General features: G+C 33.2%; 1 protein-coding gene across 3 annotated transcripts; it reads right to left on the bottom strand.

Annotated features, from left to right (window-relative positions):
• Window positions 1-930: 930 nt before the first annotated feature.
• LOC113393557 (cyclin-G-associated kinase) lies at window positions 931-21,489 on the bottom strand. Of its 3 annotated transcripts, XM_026630512.2 has the most exons (20): window positions 21,194-21,489; window positions 20,259-20,663; window positions 19,903-20,000; window positions 19,387-19,612; window positions 16,952-17,107; window positions 8,076-8,304; window positions 7,658-7,775; window positions 7,037-7,255; window positions 6,254-6,417; window positions 5,784-5,867; window positions 5,404-5,509; window positions 4,862-5,019; window positions 4,441-4,649; window positions 3,780-3,815; window positions 3,204-3,475; window positions 2,784-2,946; window positions 2,219-2,450; window positions 1,874-2,069; window positions 1,541-1,702; window positions 931-1,208 (listed from the first exon to the last, which is right to left on the bottom strand). In XM_026630512.2, exons 1-20 carry the CDS (start codon window positions 21,324-21,326, stop codon window positions 1,098-1,100), a joined length of 3,477 nt encoding a protein of 1,158 aa, XP_026486297.1. In that variant the 5' UTR covers window positions 21,327-21,489; the 3' UTR covers window positions 931-1,097. The 3 variants fall into 3 exon arrangements, with proteins under 3 accessions (XP_026486297.1, XP_064071317.1, XP_026486298.1); XM_064215247.1 differs by lacking the exon at window positions 7,037-7,255; XM_026630513.2 differs by lacking the exon at window positions 3,780-3,815.
• Between the last annotated feature and the right edge of the window lie 552 nt (window positions 21,490-22,041).

A 22,041-nucleotide genomic window follows, 5' to 3' on the forward strand; every position in this document is an offset into this window, starting at 1 on the left:
TGCTTGTCAGACAAAAACACTAACATAGAAAAATATGACTGCAAATGAATCTGATGGACACTAACTGTGTTTATTCTCTCATTTATACATACATAATACAAAAATAAATAAATAATATGATTCAGTATAGACAGGCACCCGCTATAGTGGCATAATGATATCTACACAGCATGTGCACCACTTGAATACTCTCAATCTTAAAATTAACATTGTTAGTTTGGGGCATGCGTTTTAATTTTATATAATACAAGCATTTCATATGAATCTCTGTATAATTTCAAGTAATATCGTCACTTTATATAAGTTACGTAATAAAGCTGCTCTGTGTATTTACTAATAAGAGAATAAGATTTGCATTACACAATTAAATTGTAATAAGTACGAGGTTAAACATTTGAGTGACAAGTAACATCTTGAGTTGTATCGACATTGTTTTCCGCATTTAATATATGTTATTTAAAAATCATTCAGAATTTCTTCATTATGAAATTGAAGAAATTATAGTATGGCACATACGTTAAAATAATTAAGTTGTAATTGTTGCATTTGTTTATATAGACGCAATGCAAGTCTCGAAGCGCCTTTCCTCATTTGTAGGTTATTACGTCTTAGTATAACCGACAGATTTTTACATTTCGGCGTACATCAAAATAATATAAAGTTATTTTTGTAAAATTGTTTGTCCTATAAAAAGAAGGACAGCATCAGAAAATTAAAACGGCTTTGATATATTTTCATTCATTTCCATTTAGTTGCCGACGTTGCTTACATGGATAATCCATATGTGATACTTTCAATGAATAGTTTTGTGAATCGAATTATCCAAACTGATAAAGGATAAAGTGTAAATTGTCATCTACCAACCGTTTAATATTTACCTAGATGAAGGTTCAGCTAAATAAGCATGCTTATATTTAGACACTGTTTACCGCGTTTTCCCGTTGAACTTTATTTTTAAACACGCATTGATCTATTCTCCTATGTAAATATATATTTGAACGAAGAAATAATATACGAAGCAATTAAGTTGAGGCATTTGGACCTATCTATTTTGTCTAATACTAAGGGATCGGCATTTATGAGGTCGTCACGTGACATTAAGATTGGAATAAGTTTTGTTGTTTCGCGTCGCTTTCAAAATCGCTCCAGGCGTTGTTTAGCTCCATAAATATCATTTTCGCTAAGTTCTCGTTCGGCGTACCCATTTGCTGAAAACATAGACTTGCATTATATGATTTTTGAATTATAATCGTTTTAAAAATATTATCTTAAGAGATATTTCGAAAAGGAAATTGTGACTAAATGCTGATTCTTAGAAATGCTTTTAAACAATTAACCATTACAAACAATTATTAATTTTAAGCTTATAGAAAGTTTAATCTGTATAACAATTTAATGTTTTTCCTTTTCTGTTCGGATATGATAATCGTGAGTTTGTTATATTTTCATAGGAGCCTGTATATGGTTCTCGGCTGAGTGAAAGCCTATTTTATAAAAAAATAAACTATTTGAAGCCTAGCTCATCGCAACCACAATATACCTTATCGGGGTGCACAGCGAGGCAGGCCTTCCGGTAGTGGCGCTTGACGTCAGCCGGCGACACGAGCTGCGCCATGTCCACGCGCGTCCAGCGGCACTCCGCCCACACCACGCCGTGCAGCGAGCACAGCAGGGCGCGGATGTTGGCCTTCTTGCCTTCCGTCTGATGAGTTCCGGAGTTAGGTTATGTGTGTTACACATGCGACCGGCCAATGACCTCTCATTGAAGTAGTCACATCAAGTATAGCGCTATCACTTTTACGAATCAATTTAATGCATATTGAAATTTGGATTAAATTAAATTAGATAGTTTCATCTCTTTAGCAATACCTACCCATTCGTGTATTTTTAACTTGTCAGGATCCATTTCTTTAACCATTTCTTCTTTCCGCATGGCATTCATCGTCTTAGGCCCAGACTCACGTTTGGCGAAGTCGTACCCTTGGCTACCTAATAAATCGCCGAATACATCGCCCGTCTTCTTAGTTTTTTCCTCCGTTGGAGGCTTCGTTGTCTCAAAGTGAGTACGACTGGAAAAAGTTAAATTAGATAGAAAAATTAAAAAAATAAATTTTATTAATACATATTTGACACTATTTTTTTTTTCACTTCATAGGCAAGATATTCCAAGTAATATTTAATATTATGTATTATACAAAATTGTCAAGATTGGTTTTACCTGTAATCCGGTTGGTGCGCCGGTGACCTGGCGGGGGTATGCGGCTGATGCGCGGGAGTATGTGCGGGGGACGCTCGGGGAGTCACCATGGGGGTAACCATGGGCGTAACGAGAGGAGTGGTCATGGGCGTGACAGCAGGAGCAGCTCCTGGTAACCCCGCCCCTAGCATGCCGAGATCTGCGAAGGGGTCTCGTTTTTCTGAAGCTTGTTCTGCATTCGTTTGTTGACGACCTGAAAATAACAAGAAATAAAACAATGAATAATCCGCTGTAAACATAAGAACGTAAATGCTTCTCTATCTATTAGTAATTTTTTTTTTATTTATTGTTCATGCATATCCACACAATATTCAAAATCTTTATAAATTATATTTTATTTTTGGAAAACGAATTCTCATATTTCTTTGTACGAAAATATATTAAACTTTTGGCCTTACACTGGCTTTGTAAGTAATATAAATCACACTTAACATAGGATCTAATGTTTCTTGTGCATAGAATTACACTCATCAAAATTGAAAAATACAACACAATAATTTGTACAAATTTGGTAAAAAATAATGACCGTCATCTTTAACCGGCAGTGGAGTAAGGAGCGGCTCCTGCTTCGGCAACGGATCGTTGAGACCGAACGGATCGAAATTATCGGTCGCGTTCACGTTCACGCTGGCAGCGGTGGTCGTCGGCGGTGGGGGGAGATCGCCGAATATTGATTCTGATACGAATGGCTGAAATATACTTTAGGTTAGTCAAAAACCACGTGTTTCTAATCTCAAAGCGTTATCTCGAACGAGCAATGTATTTTCAGCATTTACAACTTTACATGATTTTCATTTCCGTTACTATGTGTTGGTCGAATAGTGATAGTATTTTCGGTGATCGGCAAAAAAAAGTCCGAACAACGAATAACAATTTAATTTGCAATTCTGGTTTGTGCCAAAAGTTATCAGCATATAAAAACGGTTTCGCAAAATGCAAAATTCACCTGTGGGTTTTCAGCGACTTTACTGCTCAGGAAGTCCCCGAACGACTCATCGGTGGTTGGCTTCTCCAGCATACCGAAGAAGTCGAACGAGTCCTCACTTTTCAGTTTCTCAGTCTTTGCCCCATCGAGTTTCTGTTCTGGCGCGGGTTTGTTCGCAATGTTCAGGAAGTCCGCCGTGTGCGCGGGCGCGGCGGGCGCGGGCGCGGGGGGCGGCGGGCGGTGCGGCGCGGGGGGGCGCGCCTCCGCCTCGCGCGCCGGGAACTCGGCTGTCACTGGTGAACGATTTACTAGCTGTTAATGCCTTTGATTGACTAATTAAAAAAAGTAAAAATTTATTATGCAAATTAATAAACATAAAACCAAAAATATATATATTCTTTTACAAACATGCACTATATTGAAATTATAAAAGGGTGTGTTATAGTGTTGGTTTTTAAAAAAAAAAAAGTAAACTGTGATATGATGTAATGACAAAAGTTATTAAGCGTGTACTAATATTTAAATATATTAGTAAAAAACGAGTTTAAATACAGCTACAGATATGACAAACGTGTCTACACCACATCAATAACATACTTGTCGGTATGGCCGATGGGTCTCTTCGGAGATTAGCTGCGATAATATACACACAATAAATTTAAAAATACTTAAATATATAAAAGTTTCACGAAGACGTAATAAATAAATAAATAAATATGTTTCACATACATTCTTACAGAGTATTGTATAGTTATAATTATTGTATCGTCATATTAACTTTTATCGTATGTATGAAACTAAAACTATTATCCTATTCATTATGGAGTCGGTGTTTTTACTTTTATTTTTTTAATAAGTAGGCAGACTAGAAATCGCCACCATAAAAATTATCTCAGTAAGAAATATTTGCATTACTGATGTGCTAACAATCTTGCAAAATGAGATGTACTGTCCCTTGTGGCTCACTCACAATTCAAACTGAAACACAACAATACTAAAGCTGTTTATTGGCTGAATAAGTGATGAGTGGTCACATACTCAGACAAACTTACACAAATCGCTAACATCAAGTTAAATGTTTCTATTATTTATTTCCTGTTCCTTTCTAACACACCCAATGCAGTAGCATCCACCTCTTGTCTTATAGAAATCATCATTTATACCCGTACTTCTCTTCTTAAATATGATGTACAATACTTCAGCTATTATTGTATTTTATACGTATAAACATTGAGCTTTTAGTGTATATCAAACTCACCAAAGTTGTCTATGGTCTCGTCTCTCTCAAGCGTGGTGGAGAAGAGGACGTCGGGAGTCCTGACGGGGAAGGAGTGGTCCTCCTCCCAGATGTCACTGCGTGGTTTGCGTCGTTCTCCGTTCTGTACCACGAGACTGATAACAACTGACACGTTGGACGAGAAGTGCTCGTTCACCGGGCCCGACTCGTCTATACCGTCGATTTCTGATCTAAAATTTTTAACGAATACCATTAGTTCTTGCAATCATGTAAATGTTCTTAAGACATTATATTATACTCGTGCATAATTCGGATAGAATGTACTGGGTAGAATCTCCATATCGACCCGGTGCTAAGTTTACATAATCATTGCCGGCGATGAATCCAATCGTGTCTCTCTATAGAACGGACGCTAATAGGTAGACCCGCGAGGGGGCGGTACCTGGTGAACTTGACGACGTGCTGGTCGTAGTGCAGGAAGCCCGTGTGGAAGGCCACGGACAGCACGGGCACGCGCTGCAGGCGGCCGAGCTGCTGGCGCAGGTGGAACACGCACACCGACACGTCGCCCACCACCGTGCAGTCCAGCGGCAGCGTCACCTGCAACGCACGCCGGTCAGCTTATGTTCGACCCGACCGAGCCGTCGTAGAATTAGCATCTTCTATATAATACAATATAATATATTGTATTATTTTAAAGACCACCAATCACCTTATTATTTTTAAAGTGACATTTGATGTCGGGCATGTGTGTGTCGTATTTACCTTAAACACTCATATGCATGGCACAGAAGTCACAATATTAATATAGATTTGTAATATTGATAAGAAGACAAGTCAAACTGTCAAATTTGAGAATACAACAGTTTGATGATGGACGTCAGGATATATCTCTTCATGAATACGAAAAGATTGACCAGAATGTCTTTCATTATCATAACTTTGACATTTTATTATATAAAATGCAATAAATAAACATCATACCTTCCCTTCAGTCATCATAAACAGATGCATACTTTCATAATTCCTCAACGGAGGTGAGACCAATCTATCTTCATTGTATACTTCCAGGAATGGTCGACAACCGTCCCTGAAAAAAATAAGTAAAAATTATTTGTATCACAGATGGCATCGATAGTTTATTTATTTTTATCTGAAGGTTATTATGTTCTCCTAACAGATTTGGCTGCAGTGAGTACAATACTGAGTACTGATGTTTGGCGGCAGAATATCTGATGAGTGGGTGGTGCCACCAACTATAATGAACATATATGTAATTAAATACAAAAAGACTAACTTCTGTATTTCTTGCTAGTTTTGATAATTCTCCATATAATATAATATTATTATCAATCGAAAGTAACCTTGCTTTTGTGAAGAGCGGAACGGGCTGTATCGTGAGCGACACCAGCGACACGGGCCTGAAATGCGGGAGTATTGGCTCGGGTCTGAAACGAGAGAAAATTAACAGTTTATAACAATATATTAAATTTAAAAGCAAAGGAGATTATTCTCTAATAATGAATAATCTTTATTTTTTTATATTTGGCGTATTGTTAACTGTGTGTAATACTTAAATGAAAATGAGGTATTATTTTTTTATAAATTTTTGAAAACCTTATTCAATAATTATTGTTTCATTACAACATAGCTTGATCCTAAATACACTGAGTCGTATTAATTTAATTTGCAAGACCAAGCAGGTTGTAACCGAATGTTGCAGTTTAAACATAGATGAACCTTTAAAATTTGTATACTGTAAATATATAAATATAGTCACTACTATTATTTAAATAAGAAAGAGGCATAACAGTAAATAAAATCGATTACATACCTTATTATATTATTTAGGTAGTACAGATACCGCAGCTGGCTCGGGGGGAGGTTGATCGGCGTACGCTTTACTGCAAATATTTGTAGCGCGTCTTCCGGAACCGACACCAGCCTCGCGTACATCAACAGCCCGCAGAGCAGCAGGCAGGATCTGGATTTACCGTCCTAGAAAAGATATTGATATTTATAATAACATATCTCTAAGAATCAATTTTGCAAGAACACATTGCAAGAACACATTGCCAACATTTCACACATTTTTCAAACCTCAACAAACCTGTGAAAATTTCAACGTGTCGGTTGGACGTTTGGCTCGGCGTGTGTAGCGTTGCAAGTGGTCGTAAGGTATCGATACGGATAGCGGGCGCTTCCTGCGTAACGTAGGACGCGGTGGGGCAAGATCAGCAATGGGGTGAGATCGGACAAATCGAATTTCCGGCTGATTCGACCACCTTTTATTTTTTTCCAGTCAATAGAACCTGTATAAGTAGCTTATATTGCGTGGAGGTCAAAACACAAAAACCGATTAACCGATGATTGCGGGTTCAAACCCAGGCAGGCACCGCTGAATTTTCATATGCTTAATTTGTGTTTATAATTCATCTCGTGCTCAGCGGTGAACGAAAACATCGGGAGGAAACCTGCACGTGTCTAATTTCAACGAAATTCTGCCACGTGTGTATCCACCAGCCCGCATCGGAGCGGGGAAAACTCTCTCCTCCAAGGGAGAGGAGGCCCCGGGCCAGCAGCGCGAAATTTTCAGGCTGGTAGTGTATGCAATGACCTGGCAGGCGACGACGAGCGCGGCGCGGTCGTCCTGCGCGAGGTAGCGGTACATGCGCTGCAGCAGCGCGTAGGTGGGCGCCAGCAGCGGCGCGCGCAGCTCGTCGGCCGCCCACAGCGACGCGTCGGCCACGAGCTGCCGCCGCGGGAAGCGCGCGCGCGCCTCCAGCGGCGCGAACACGCAGTACTTGCCGCCCGGGTGGTGGCTCTCCAGGTACAGCTGCGGCCCACCGCACACGGGTTACTGAGCGCCTGTCGCGGCTGACGGTTACCGACCTTTCGCGTCGATTACGTTTTAAATGAAGAGTTGGTTTGGCATCTCGACAATCTTTGTCTAAAAATTATTAAAATTCACCAAAGCATAACCTCTGACAGAGGGTAATCGACGATCTGAATCGGTGGAAGGGTTTTGTGCATGCCCGTCTGGCCAAACGGCAACACTTGTAAATACAGGTAATCGTAAATACAAGAGACATAACGTCTTAGTTAAATGTTCAATATTTCTTACAGGGCCATTGTCTATGGGCGGAGGCGGCCAATTTACTCGTGTGCCTAACTATATCATAAAAAAAAATATTAAGCCACGAATAAGAATGTGTAATATTGTATCTTCTATACATACCCTTACGTCTTCGATATGATTAGTCTTATATGCACTCTCCAATAATTCTGACGGATACGACATTACTATTACACGACTCGTTATATAGCTTATGTCGAGATCCGCCCGCGCTATTGACCTAGAAAATCATAACACAGCCTTACTTATAAACTTAATGTTTACATATATTACAAAATCGAATATAAGAAATCCTTATAATATTTTTTTAAATAAAATCTATTTATTTCAAAATAAATTATAAACGTAGTTAACGTATGTAAACCCTCAAAATAAATTAAAAACCACATCGATACACTTCTATTCTATATTCGCTCGTCTCATTGTGTACTGAACTAAACGTGATAATGTAAAGGCCAAACAATTAATGCGTTTAATTAGCAGTTATTATTAGAGTATAAAAATATTGCATATAACTTACTGCTGCACGGTCTGCATTACTTTGGACGACGTATCCTTTAAATTTTTCAAAAAGCTCCCAGCACCATCCTTAATAGATGAAAAGAGACCGCCAGAAGTGGGCGGGGCTTGAGGCAGCGGCGCGTGGTAGTGCGGCGCCGCGGGCGGGCGCGCGGGCGGAGGGGGGCGAGTGGGCTCCGGCGGGCGCGGGTTCACTGGCTCTTGGCTCTTTGGCACCGGATCGGTGGCCGCTGCAAAATAAAAAATAAAAAACATTTGGGCGGGCTGTCATCAGAAAATATAAATGTGTAATATTTTTATTACCTTTTTTTAATTTAGGTATATTTTTCTATATCATTGATATAAATTGAAAAGATGTTTTATTTATGTTTTGTAAAATAGAAAACAAAATTACAATTTAAAAATTACCAGTGACAAAATTTGGTCTGAGTTCGGTGTTGTAAGTTGTAACAATAAGTTTATTAACATAAAAACACACGTTCCATTTTTTAATTCTATATTTATTTCTAACTTTAAATAAATCTTTACACTTTTACATATTTTTTTTCACTTAAAATCTAATAGTAACAAAAATATTGTAGCGTTTTACTTAGATAATTAATATTGGGTAAATATTGCATTAAATTTACTTCATGTGATGAAATATACAACATACAATATTTGTAGATCAAGCCGTTGTTTCAATTCCAAAAAACAGTTTTATTTAAGATTTTTTAATTTAAATAATATTACGTTTTATGTTTAAAAACAAACGTCAAACTTTTATCACATTCTTGAAACATCGTAATATGATATAAAAAAAAAAAATTAAATTATTATATGTGCACAAAATATTCTGCCAATGTCACGTGTGCCGATAAGCGACATATTGCTTAAAACAGTAGTATATTGTATTGTTTAACATTTATGGTACATTTAATGTGATATAAAAAAATAAATTCTAAATTCAAAAAATAGCATATCACTATAGCGTTTAAATGTATACCAGTAGTGAATCAAACCGGTCGCTTGATTGAGAAACAAAAAAGAAAACAGTAGGGATTAGGAGAGCGGAGTTCGTCCTGTGAATATCTATAATGCATCTAAAATATAAACGAAAATATATCCCATTCCAAACATTCAAATTGGTGGAGAGGTTTAATAACGTTTAACTTTGCCGTTTCATAGATTCAAGTCATTTGTAAAAAATACATTGATAAAGAAGTCTTATTATTCGATACAAGATTGTATAGATGATAAAAAAGCGTGGAGTTGCTTGTTGACTTCTGTATTTAACTAACATGACTGTATTTTTAGATGTTGAAAAAGAGTAACTACAGAGTTTCTTGCCGGCTCTTCTCGGTAGAATCTACATTCCGAACCGGTGGTAGCTTTACTTTAAATAGTTTGTTAAACGACGATTCAAAAGTGCTTGTAAAAGCTTACTTGATAAGTATATTTTGATTTGATTAAACCAAAACATTTGCGAAAAAAAAAGCGACTAAGTTGTCATCGGAACTTTGAAAGACAATTTAAAGTTGATATAAGTAGTTAAGTGGCATATTTTGTATCATAAATAAACATATGCCAATCAAGAATCCACTAAGAAAGTAGCGCACAATAAAGTTTGAGTTATTAGCAAATTGCACAGAACAAGTAAATCTAAGGTTTGTTTATCTTCAATCTTATTTTGATTAATATTTACAAATTAATGAATTTTGTTGATTGCACGTTTGTAACGAAGTTATTAAGTATATTAATCACAACATTAAAAAAAATGTCGTATTTCATGTACTAAAGTTGATAACGTAAAATTGAAACATTAAAAAAGTAATCATACAAATCGGCTTCCGGCATTTTGCTCCGCGACAAAGTTGATTCACTATTAGTATTTATCACATAAGACTTTATTTAAATTAAGCTCAATATTAAATTATGAATATAAAAATACAAAAATATTTTTTTTTAATTACAAATTGTTATATTTAAACATGCTTTGAAGTTACGAAGTCACAGTGTAAAATAATTTTTTGAGGAATACTTTCGAACTTATAAAATATTCTTTATTTAATTTTTAATAAAAAAAAAAATGTTTTATAAGTTGTTAAAAAAATAGATTTATTGTAATAAATGCTTACTTTCCATTGCTTTAAGTTGATTCGCATATTTAAAAGAATATCTGAATAATCATTTTATTCGTATTAAACCCCTTCAATCAGACAGTATATGTCTTATGTATTCTAGTATTCGATCATTTTTCAAGATTTTTTTTAACATATACCGTAAATATTTTTTTCGATACATTACCAACGATAGCATATTTGCGAAGTTTTTTTTTTTAATTTTATTACTGGCTGTTCGAATACGGACAGATTTACAAATAGTATAATTTGAGCGTAATTAAAAAATAATGCTTCCTGCATTATATCTTTTATCATTAATTTCATTTAGTCTCTCGGTTACCTCTGATTCTTAAAGAATTATTTTAAGAATACTGCTAATTTACCTGTTATAACCATTAATAGTTCTTTTAAGTTATATAATACATTTAAAATATGTTGCTAGCAAAAAAAAAACCCATTAAAATACGGTAACTAAAAAGTATCAAAACTCCTTAATGAACTCAGCATTATGTGTAGAACATTTCTCTATCAAAAACAAAAAAAATACCATTTTCATTACTGCTTAAAAGCTTATTTAGTAAAAATCTTTGGAAATACAAAAGAGGACAAAATGTATTCACAGATAAGTTCATAAGACATCACATCGTTATGATAAATAAAAGATTTTTAAATGTTGCACAGCAAAACCTTCTTTATCACAAATACTTATTATTATATAAAAATATGTTTTCAACACAATTTCGAATTTACTATTAAAATTAAAAAAAAATAATAATAATAAAAATTAAAAATACTTGTGATTTACAACAATAATTAACACTTACGTGGAACTCATTAGAAACTAATATTTTTCATTCAATGTTTCAACAATATGTATATATTTTTTTTGTCTTTTTAATGGAATGTTTAAAAACATTCTTAAGTTAATACTACATTTGTCTCGTTAATTGCAATTAATTAATTATTATTGTCTAAGACCTAAATTTATAGGATTTTCATAAAAGCAATTTAATGAAATTATATTAAAATTACCTTAATATTATCATAATATGTATATTTTCAAAACGAAAGATAATAAATTATAATTTAAATTAAGAATCTTTAATTTATAACAACAAAAAAAAAACGTTACTTAAGCAGTAAAATAAAGTATCCCCGCAAAAGCGCCGCACCGCAATGAAACATTTAGTCGTTATCGTGTCAAATTAAAACAAATTGCTATTTGTTCCGAAAATAGTAACCATACAATTGTTAGACGTGACCTTTCACTAACGGTCATGTCAATTGAAATTAATAACACAAATATATAACAATGACACAGACGCACGTTCGTCTATTACCGAAATAGATTACAAAAGATTTTGACCCATACAAGAAATATGTTATGAATATCAACTATTGAGAATCAATGCCGAAATTTTATAAATTCTCTCAATCACATTTATGACAATAATTGATTTAATTGTAAAAGTTCTTTTATTACTTTAAAAATAAAGTTTATTGTTAATTTTATAGGAATGTTATATCTGCTCGCACGTAGCGTTCAGATTGGAGTAAAATTGAACTATAAATATTTTAAATAGTTTTCTTAAAGCATAACGACAATTGTTAAAGATTTGGCACAAGTTTAGTTGATGGGCAGCGCGGCGCGTAATCGTCGTAGAATACTAATAAAAAAAACAATACTCATCATTGCGAGCATATCCATTATCTCTAGCAAGCTTTCAAGATGCGAGCGTTGTCCAAGTATTCATGCGCCACGTGTCATTTAAACGAGAAAACAATCGGGCATCCGAAAAAGTTGAAAACACCTAAAATGAAAAAGAAAACGTGATATGCATGGAGACAGAACGTATCGTCGTTTGAGTCACATGCCTTTTACATCGAGTACAAACAACAACTACAACTACAGTTGAAAAAACTCTAAAATGATTAACGTCTGTACGTTTTAATAATGACAGAAACAAAGGCATGAGACTCATTCTTGACTTTAAAGGAAAACATGCAATGAATTAGCTCATACTAAAAAAAAAAAAAACGAATAAGCGACTAATAAATAATTACATGCAAATCATATACAGAATAAATACGATAGGTGAATCTATGTTGAACTTCTTCGCTTTCGATAAATGAGAGAGTACACGATGTACTAAAACTACTGTGTTTGTAATAATCAGGTTCCTTTGTGAACCTTTTATTGATCTACTAATGACAACTCTAAAATAAGTTCTCCTGGAAATGTGAATTATGTAACATTATTTAATTCCTATTAATTACCCAATAAAATGCATAATTAACTAAGTATATAAAGATAAGAAATACTAGCAAGGTTATAAATTACCAACACCAATATTACTAAAATTTCTGAAATTTTATTGTTACACTTAAATGATCCTGAGCGTGTTATAGAATATTTTATAAGCCGTATGACTTACGCTTATCTATAGAAGATACATTTAAAGAAGTTAAACTTCTCCTATATACTCATTAAATTCTACATAATAACATGATTTACATCGAGTAGATTTTTTTAGAACTATTTGCAACGTTATAAAAAAAAACGGGTGCAAGTAAATTATCAAAAATTCAGTAATAGCTGATCAATAGAGTTTTGGCAGCAATATATATATATATACTATATTAATTAGAATGACACCATGTACGATCCAGCGCTGGATTTAGGTACAGTATCACTCAGGGTTAATGCCTATCCCAAAAAATTTTCATGAACGGCAAAATTAGGTAGATGAGTAAAATATTCAATACGTTATTATATTTAAAATCTTTCAATAATAAAATATAAATATAATAATTTTTCTGCTATGTAAGAATCGTTTTATTTATTTAAAAATTGTGTATTGAAAATATCCACTAAAAGCAAAATTGCGATAACGGGGCGTTTTTACAATGCCAATACGATCAATCGTGTAACGGCGGTAAATTTCATGTACCGTCTTCGTCTCTTTACAATTACCTTAGAAGTACGTTATAATGGGACGCGTGTTACTTGTACTGCGTATAACCGAAAACGTTAAGCTTCACTATCATACAGCTGTACTATTACCATGTAAGGCTATTTTCTCAGATGGTTTCTCGATAACATTGAAAATCGTCCTATTTGAAAGATTATTTGTCTTAAATTTTGTATGGAACCCAATCGAAATCTCCTGCCATGTATGATCAATAGATAAACGCAGAAAAATATTCTATTAATACTATATTTCTAAAAAGATCACAAAGGAAAAATAAGTTCTTTGACGAAATCCAAATAAAAAATCCTGTGATTTGTAAAACAAATTAGAATTATTAGATATCAAATATAGAGGAGGATTGTGAGATTGTAGAGATTGCTCATGAAGCAAGGGCGTGGAAACCCAAAGCACGGTAGGCACGCAAACGTAAAGTACGATTTACAGGCAAAAGTACACAATAGGATTGTACGTAAGCATAGAGTAGTATGGCACACTAGCTAAGCTCAGCGGACCAGAGCGTACTGAAGTTCAGTGTACGTTTAATAAGTATATCAGGCGTATGTCTGGTGGTAGAGCAACCTAAAAACGTAGGTTCGATTCACTATTGGCGTTTGTCAATTTTGGTGAGACTCCTTTTTGTGATTTTTGAATCGCTGACTCTTCTTTCTTTATTTTTCAGAAACAACAGGAGGTCGGCTGATCGGTGGGAATATGGGGTTCCGATGCTCCGTAAGGGGGAAGTAATCAAAGTGTTCCCTCTCACTCTTACTGAGAGTCGAACCAAGTCGTGGACCGGGGCGTCAGATTGGAATATTGGCAAACGAACTTATTCCAATATATCGTGTAAGGATTCCGTTGATTTTAGTAAGAAAAATAGAGATCATTCCTCCTTTTGTGAAGAAGTTACTAAACGTACAACTTTCACCATAAAAAGGGAGCATTTTGATTTTTCAATACCATGTTTTAAGAATAGTTAATTAGTAGTGGTAGGCCCGCCGTACGATTAGCGTCTAAACTAGTCATATCGACTTATAATGAACATCATTAACAACATTCAAGTTAATGAAGCACTTTAAATGAACTTAGTTAACAAAGAACTGACAATAGTATGAAGTAAAAATTTGATTTCTGCGTAACTATATAATTTCGGTAAAGACAAGGGACGTCTCCAAGGCCCGAATTTTATCAGAGCTACCCAAAAACAACGTCAGAAAGGAATAGGGACGAATACCCAGATCTGTGTATAAGTATGTTTTTTTTTATCGCTGTTAATGACGATGATGAATAATTATGTTGTACTAATTAGATCGTGGGCCGGACAGACGAAATATCAGATGTTGTTACGCAACCTAACATCAAAATAGTGAAAAGAACGTACTACACTCGGGCGGAAATATCAACGATCATCATTATCATACCAATTCTCTTCAAATCGATTCCAATAACTTTTTACTTCATATATTGCTCGACGGTAAAAAAATATCTTAAAGCCAGCAAGAATTGAACATTGAAGAAATTCTCTTATATAGAGAACCACCTAACCGAGATGGAATAAGCGTCTAACATTCTTCTTAACCAGAGTCGCTTTTGTTCCAGAGTGGTGTACGGCAACAATTTCTCCTTTTGTTATATCTATGGATACACACTTAGCTTGTTATGGAATCCCAACGTCGTTTTTTAACTCGTAGACATTACGAGTAGATTTAATCAGGGCCGGATTGAGCATGTTGGATATAGCCAATACAGGTTTCGGGACAAATGTAGCATTACCTGCCTAACTACCACACCTATTTATATAGGCTCCTAGGTCGTAGCCTACAAAGCCACAGGTAACCAATATGAACATATTTCTAAGAAAAATCTTATTTTCTTAATTAAAAAAAGCCCCTAACTATAGAAGATAACAAAATTTCACAAAGATATTTTTACAATTTCACTTCTAACAACATATGCAATTCATTGAAATAATAATGCAGGTTATTAAATTATAGTTATTAGTTACAACAGTTAAATACATAAAAATAATCACAAATTAGAGTTATGTGCTATCTGACAAAGTAATATTAGTAAGCGTTTATTACAAATAAGTGTTAAACAGAATCGGTTAGTGTAGCGGTAATTTATAAACTTAAGTGAATTTACCCGTGTTATTGATATCCACGAATTCCCATCGAATGTATTCCTCCTTTAAACTGCTTCAACTGTTTATAAATAAATAAATAAAAACAAACCAATAATGATGATAATATATCCATTTATTTCCCTTTAACTAACATAATCATATAAATAAACAGAAAAAAAAATATTTATTCTTGAATTATTTTGGCAATATATTTTAAATAAATGATATCGCCACGATATAAAACGCTTGAGCGGTTTTAAAAGTATTACAAATTTATACTCTCCATTAACATATATAATAATCATTTTATCACTGATATTTATATAGTATATTGTCCTGGGAATTCATAAATCCATGATTTATGTTACCAATTTGTACAATGTTTTCTTTTTTTTCTTTTTTGTAATTATCTTAGAATTATATTTTAAGCCTTCGACTAGTTAAAATACACCAATAGAACGTGAATGACCGTTAATACAAAATTTTAAAACAGTGCTGGAACCCAAGCCACCGAAAATGTTAGTGCAGACTCATAGTCTTCATAATGGATTCCCGAATGTTAGTTGCAATGTATGAAACACCTAAACATTTTAATATTTTATTATATTTATTCTAATATAAAACATAATTAACTTTAGACACAAATATTAATCGATGATATTCAATGCAAGTGTCATCAGTATGTAGGAGTATACCGTCCATCTTAAACCATATGGATGTATATGACACAGTTAATATACATCTAAGTATATAAACAATACATTATGCGTGTAAAAATATATTCTTGTGACTATTCTATGGGGTTTCATGATTTCTATGATATAATCACATATCTTAAACCTAAAGGAATGTACATGACTTCATTGAAATTGAATAAAACAGTGCATGTAAATATATTATGCTAGTCTAAATCTAATAATGGACACACTTCTCAAATGTGTACCGTATTTTTTGGTAATAAAACTTTATTTGTCATAATATAATTTATACTGATTCATCGCTTTTTATATGGAGACTATTTGATACACCTATATCATATATATTTTTTTATTTTCTTATAGTCCAGGTACGCCTGGTACATAACATAAAGCTTACAGTTTCTATAATCAAACCATGACTATAATTTAGAAATATTCATTCAATTGGGACTAGTAATATTAATTCAATCGAACCTTATTTAGACCATAAAGTATTCAGCGTCGCTCAAGCAATATAATCATTGAATATTTACTGAAAACAGCATCCGCGTATATAGTATATATTATAAATAAACATGGAAAAGTCAAATAAATGCTATACTACCTTCGATCGGCCAATTATCCAATACAGTTCTTACCTTCGGCGACGTTCGTTTTGGCGGTAACCGACATTGGAATGTTAAATCACATTCGCCGTTAATTAACCAATAAACTCAAATGGAAACAGACTATGAGAAATAAATGAAAAAAAAAAAAAAAAAACAAAAAAATTTGAGTGTAAAAAGTCAAAAAATACTTGACCATTTTATAGCTCGAGTTGTAAATGCAACAGAACATAATAATGGACCGGTCGGTGCGGGCAGCTGGTCGGGGGGTTCGCTAGTGTCTTCGAACGGTTAAGGCGCTCCGGTTATCACAAGTGTCGACGAGCCGCGACGCGTCTTACGATATGGTAGTGTAATATTTACTTGACTTCTTATTACCTGGCGAGCTAGTGGCCACAGATTGTTCAACTTTTTTACGCTCAAATTTGAGTGGTTGCTTGAGATTGACGTTGTTGGACTCCGCTATCGCAGCCAGCCGCTCCAGGACACTGCTTATGGGCAAACGCTCTTCGGGGTTCACTGTCAGGCAGCCATCTGTGGACGAGTACAGTTATATAACTAACCACTTGCCCAACTTCACTTCGAAAATAAAACCTCTTCGAACATTTGTATACCACTAACGTTGTTATATTTTTTACTACGGTTTCATTTTAATTGGTTTTTACTGACATGCTCTTTAATTCAAATAGTTCTTATCGGTAGAATTTTTCTTTCCGAACCGGTGGTAGGTGTATATTGAATTGAACACTGTAATATAACTATTCAAAAGCTTGCTTTTATAAGTCTACTTGAATAAAGAATAATTTGATTTGGTTTGATTTAATATTATGTGTATTAACGTCGATGGTCCAGTTTCTAATATATATACAAATTCCGTAATTCTGGACACAAAAGTCGGGTACATCCGGGAATTCTCGGTAGCTGTCTGGAGTTAGAAATTTGGCACTGTTTACACTTCATTGCTTCGAAGGGAACGTAAAGCCGTAGGACAGATGTAGACTTAACTCCGGTAATATCCGATAACCCACCCATCGGATTACGAAAGGAAATATAGGTGCACCTGTTTGAGCCCAACTGTGCACCAGCTTATCAGTGTTAATATCAGTAAGAGTTGCCATCGCGGACGAAATCATTGAAGATAGTTATAATGTAAATTGATCTAATCGTTAGAGCAACTTTATGTAAATATGCATATCCTACATAAAGCAGTACTGATAATGTATGGTTCGTACAAAAAAAATCAGAGATTATTAAATTACTACGAAAGTTAAATATAATAATATCTTATGAAATATTAAAATACTAGCGAACATTCTGTTCGTGTTCAATGACAGTTTATAAAATATTAAAGCATGTGCAATTATATTTAATAACGTGACAGAATGAAATAAATGAAACCATTTGAGACATAAACGTTTGTAAGCGTATATAGAAATGTCGCAGTTAGATTTAACCTTGAATTTGTTTACTGGACCTAAATAAATGTTTCATTAAAAAGCAACATTTCGAATTTCAAACATCCCGACCTATATTAATTTTAAATTTCAAGTAATATTAGTCAGTTGGTTAAAAGAGTGCTGCGATATAATATAAGTATAAACCAAAAATTCCTTGGTAGTAAATTCAACATACCTTAGCACAAGGCTGGAGCAAAAACGGGGAATAATATCCCACAGTTTAACGACTATTGAAAAATGTATAACAGAATAATATTTGAATAAAATCATTTTTATTTAAAATTAATTCTTAAATTAATACTTGGCATATCATCAAACAACAATACTTAGTATTGTTGTGTTACGGTTTGAAGTTTGAGAGAACCAGCATCATTACAGGCACAAGGTCAATGACTTCTTAGTGCTCAAGTTTGGTGGCGCATAAGCGTTGTCAGGAATGATTAATACTTCATAAAGTGTCAAAATCAATAAGCGGTGACCATTACCTATTATTCCCTGATCATCATTACTAAACCAGTCACAAGACAAGACTAATGATCTTAAATATAAGCAATGTTCCAATGGTAAATGATTGATAGCAACAAAGATTATGTTAAAAACATTATTTCAAACTATGATTAGTGTGCTTAGCTTTCAAATGGTATTTCACAAAAATTGAAATAAAATCGCACACTTAAAAAAAAAAAAAAACAATTACTGCATTGCGTTTTGCTTAATAAAATGGCAGTTTAATTAAAAATATATAAAAATTAAGCATATAGCATTCTCATAAGTAAGAAGATGATGAGTAAAATGTTGTTTAGATCAATTTATCAATACATAGTCAAAGTTACGAGTAGAAAGTGAGATTCCGATTACTGTACTTCGTTATCAACATTGATTTCCCCTTGTACAAATTATTTGGGAATGTTCCAATGTATAGTCTGCATTATATACTGCACCGTTCATACAAATTATTGTTGCTGACTGTGCAGCATACAAGAACTACCTCAGTGGATGATCTTACATGCATCAATCACTATTGAATCAATGCTTGATTATTTTATTATAAGGCACTTAAGACCAACATATAGGAACTCTATAATAGTTCAATTGGAGCTCATATTATTTTTTGTTACTTTATTAAGCAAATAAAACTGATTCCTAAAAAACTTTGTTTAATACATATTGAGCACAATGATATCCTTTTCAATAAATTCACCTCAACATATAATCCCTCGAGGTTGTGAAATGTAGGATTTCAATATCCTATTCTATCAGAAGCACTTGCCAAAAAAGCATAGAGAAGAATCCCTACAATTACATTTGCTTGCTATTTTGGATAATAAAAGCATTATTATATAATAAAATACTTACTTATGATTTCATGAAAGCATTTGTATCGTTGATCATTGGGGTTCAGGTTGTAGTTTCCATTCAAGATAGCCAGTTTAGCTGAATCTTCAAATGGATGCTGCATGTAGCATAATGTGTACAGAATACATCCTAGAGCCCATATATCAACAGCATGATCTATTTTACGATTATCCCATGTATCAAGCATTTCAGGGGCTCGGTACATAGGGGTAGTGAATTGGGCCAACTGAAAAATGTTTAGGATGATATAATATAGTATAGATAAGTTTTATTACCTAACAATGGAAATCTAGCAGGACAATCCTACAATTATACATATTTTATCCACCTAAGAGAGCCCAGTGCATTAAAAATATTCAAAAAAATAAGAATATGCATTTGATTTCATACATAAACACCTAAATAATAGATTTAAAAAAAAATTATGGACAATAACTAATAATATAAATAATTTTGCAATTATTTTTAAAATCCAGTAAGGTTACTGGTTACATGGAAATATAAGGAAAAACTTACATTTTCTTCTAGCATATTTCTTTGATTTGCACTCCAAGAAGGATTTGGGGCGAAAATATCAGTAGTTGCAGAACCAAAGTCACATAATTTAATTGTACCTGAAAAGATCTTGAAGTTTACTAAGGACTATATTAGAAAATATGATAATTATATAACAAATTATTAATGTATATATATATATAAATATATATATATATATAAAAAATTATATCAAATAACTCATTAGGAAAGTCGGTATCAAAAATCCATTACCAAAAACATTAGAAAAATTTCATTCAGAAAAGTTTTATGCAAATGTCATTTGCATAAAACTCACTATCTATAGCGCAGAACTAGTTGTAATCATTTATACATACCTTCATTAGAAATTAGGAAATTTTCTAGTTTGAGATCACGATGTGCAATAGGAGGTACTTGTGCATGCATATGCTGCACAGCTTTGCATGTTTGGTAAAACACCCTCAGTATTGTCGGAAGCGGAAAAGCTTGCCCCCTATTTTGTAAAGCCTCCATTAAACTTCCTCCACTACAGAGATCCGTTAGTAACAAATATTCACCCATGCCGTGGGTAGTCTTCGCCTTATCAATAAATGAAGCAGCTACATATTTAATTACATTGGGATGTCCGGATAGTTTTTTTAGTATGCTAATTTCTTGTATAATATTTTTATTTGCTTGTTCATCAGCAGCCATTAGCCTTTTTAAAGCATATTCTGTACCTGAAGATACATCTTGAGCAACAAATACAAATGCAAATCCACCTGTAAGAATTTAATTTATTAGCTGATTTTTTAAAGAACAATTATAAAAAAAAAAAAAAATTATATAATCTGTTGTATATTTGGATCAAAGCCAACTTATGTCACAAGTAAGGAAAGAAAATGTAATAAAAAATCAGCATACATTATTTTCATTGTAATAGAAAATGCTAGTTATAAAAAGAACTTTTATTAAAAAATTTCATGAATATTTGCTTTTTTACAGCCTAAATAATTTTGTATCATTTTAATTTAATAATAATAACAGTTGCATTAGACAATAAGTGTAAATTTGTAATAACTGTAAATTTGTAATAAGTGTAAATATTTTTGTTTCCATTTTAAATTATTATTTGAAGCAATTTGTTTTAAGAATAAATATATAAATATGAACGGGAAGTATATAATTGTTGAACAATGAATTTTAACGCCCCCAATCCACTTTTATAGCATGCAGTGACCCAGTGCTGCTTAATAAGAAATCTTTCTTTTGTTAAGGCTTCATTAAATAAACTTTATATTTGGTTATTTACCTTCTGCGATAACTTTTTTCACTCTTAATTTCATGTTCCCTATCTCAACAAATTGCCCAACAAAATCATTATCACTGCCACCGTTGGCACCTGCAGAACTGAAGTACCCCATTGCAGACTTGAAAACACTCATGTTGACTAACGTTTTATATTAACTTATTTCAAAAATCACAAAATAAATAGACACATATTAATTGATTCTAAATCTTGGATACATTTTTAATCATAAACGGCTAGGCGAGAACAGAGAAAAAGGTAATTCGCAGAATGGCAGATTGGTTTCGTAAAGTGGCAGAATTAAATGTTACCATATTTAACATAGATATAAAATAAAAGATTTAGATCTTTCTAAAATCTTTCTTCTTATAGCTACATAATCATCTAAAAATATAATGTAAATAGTTGTAAAATATGCGAATGCATCAAACCAAATTATTTTAATCTTAAAGATATATTTTTCTGTACAGGGCACAGGCACTTATAAAAATTCTTATCTATAGTTTTATAGTGATTTCAATTTATATCGAAAAAATCGATTGGGAAATTAATATATATTTAATTTAAAAATAAACAATAACATTTTTTTTTACGATACTGAATGTCCGATAGATATGTCTACTAAGAATATTGTAGATTATTGAACTCCGACTTAAAGAATTTCGTACGAATTTTAACCACATTAGTCATTTTCTTCCTAAAAACTCGCTCGCTACGAGTTTTATGGAATTATATAAACATAAAAATAAAACATATAAACGAGTATATATGTAACAGAAAATTACATGGTATCTATTATATAATTATTATTAGTTTCTGTATATCTTTAAGAAATTATTGATAAAAAATAA

The sequence above is a fragment of the Vanessa tameamea genome, chromosome 6, assembly GCF_037043105.1.
Source record: "Vanessa tameamea isolate UH-Manoa-2023 chromosome 6, ilVanTame1 primary haplotype, whole genome shotgun sequence".
NCBI lineage: Eukaryota > Metazoa > Arthropoda > Insecta > Lepidoptera > Nymphalidae > Vanessa > Vanessa tameamea.

What these genes read in the sequence shown, in the direction of transcription:
- LOC113393557 (XM_026630512.2), bottom strand. Translation starts at nt 21,326, where the DNA reads ATGAGTGTTTTCAAGTCTGCAATGGGGTACTTCAGTTCTGCAGGTGCC. An exon ending in ATGCTTTCATGAAATCATAA is followed by an intron (nt 17,108 to 19,386) that starts GTAAGTATTTTA and finishes ACTCGTCCACAG; the next exon opens with ATGGCTGCCTGACAGTGAAC. An exon ending in ATCATATCGAAGACGTAAGG is followed by an intron (nt 7,256 to 7,657) that starts GTATGTATAGAA and finishes GGTGGGCCGCAG; the next exon opens with CTGTACCTGGAGAGCCACCA.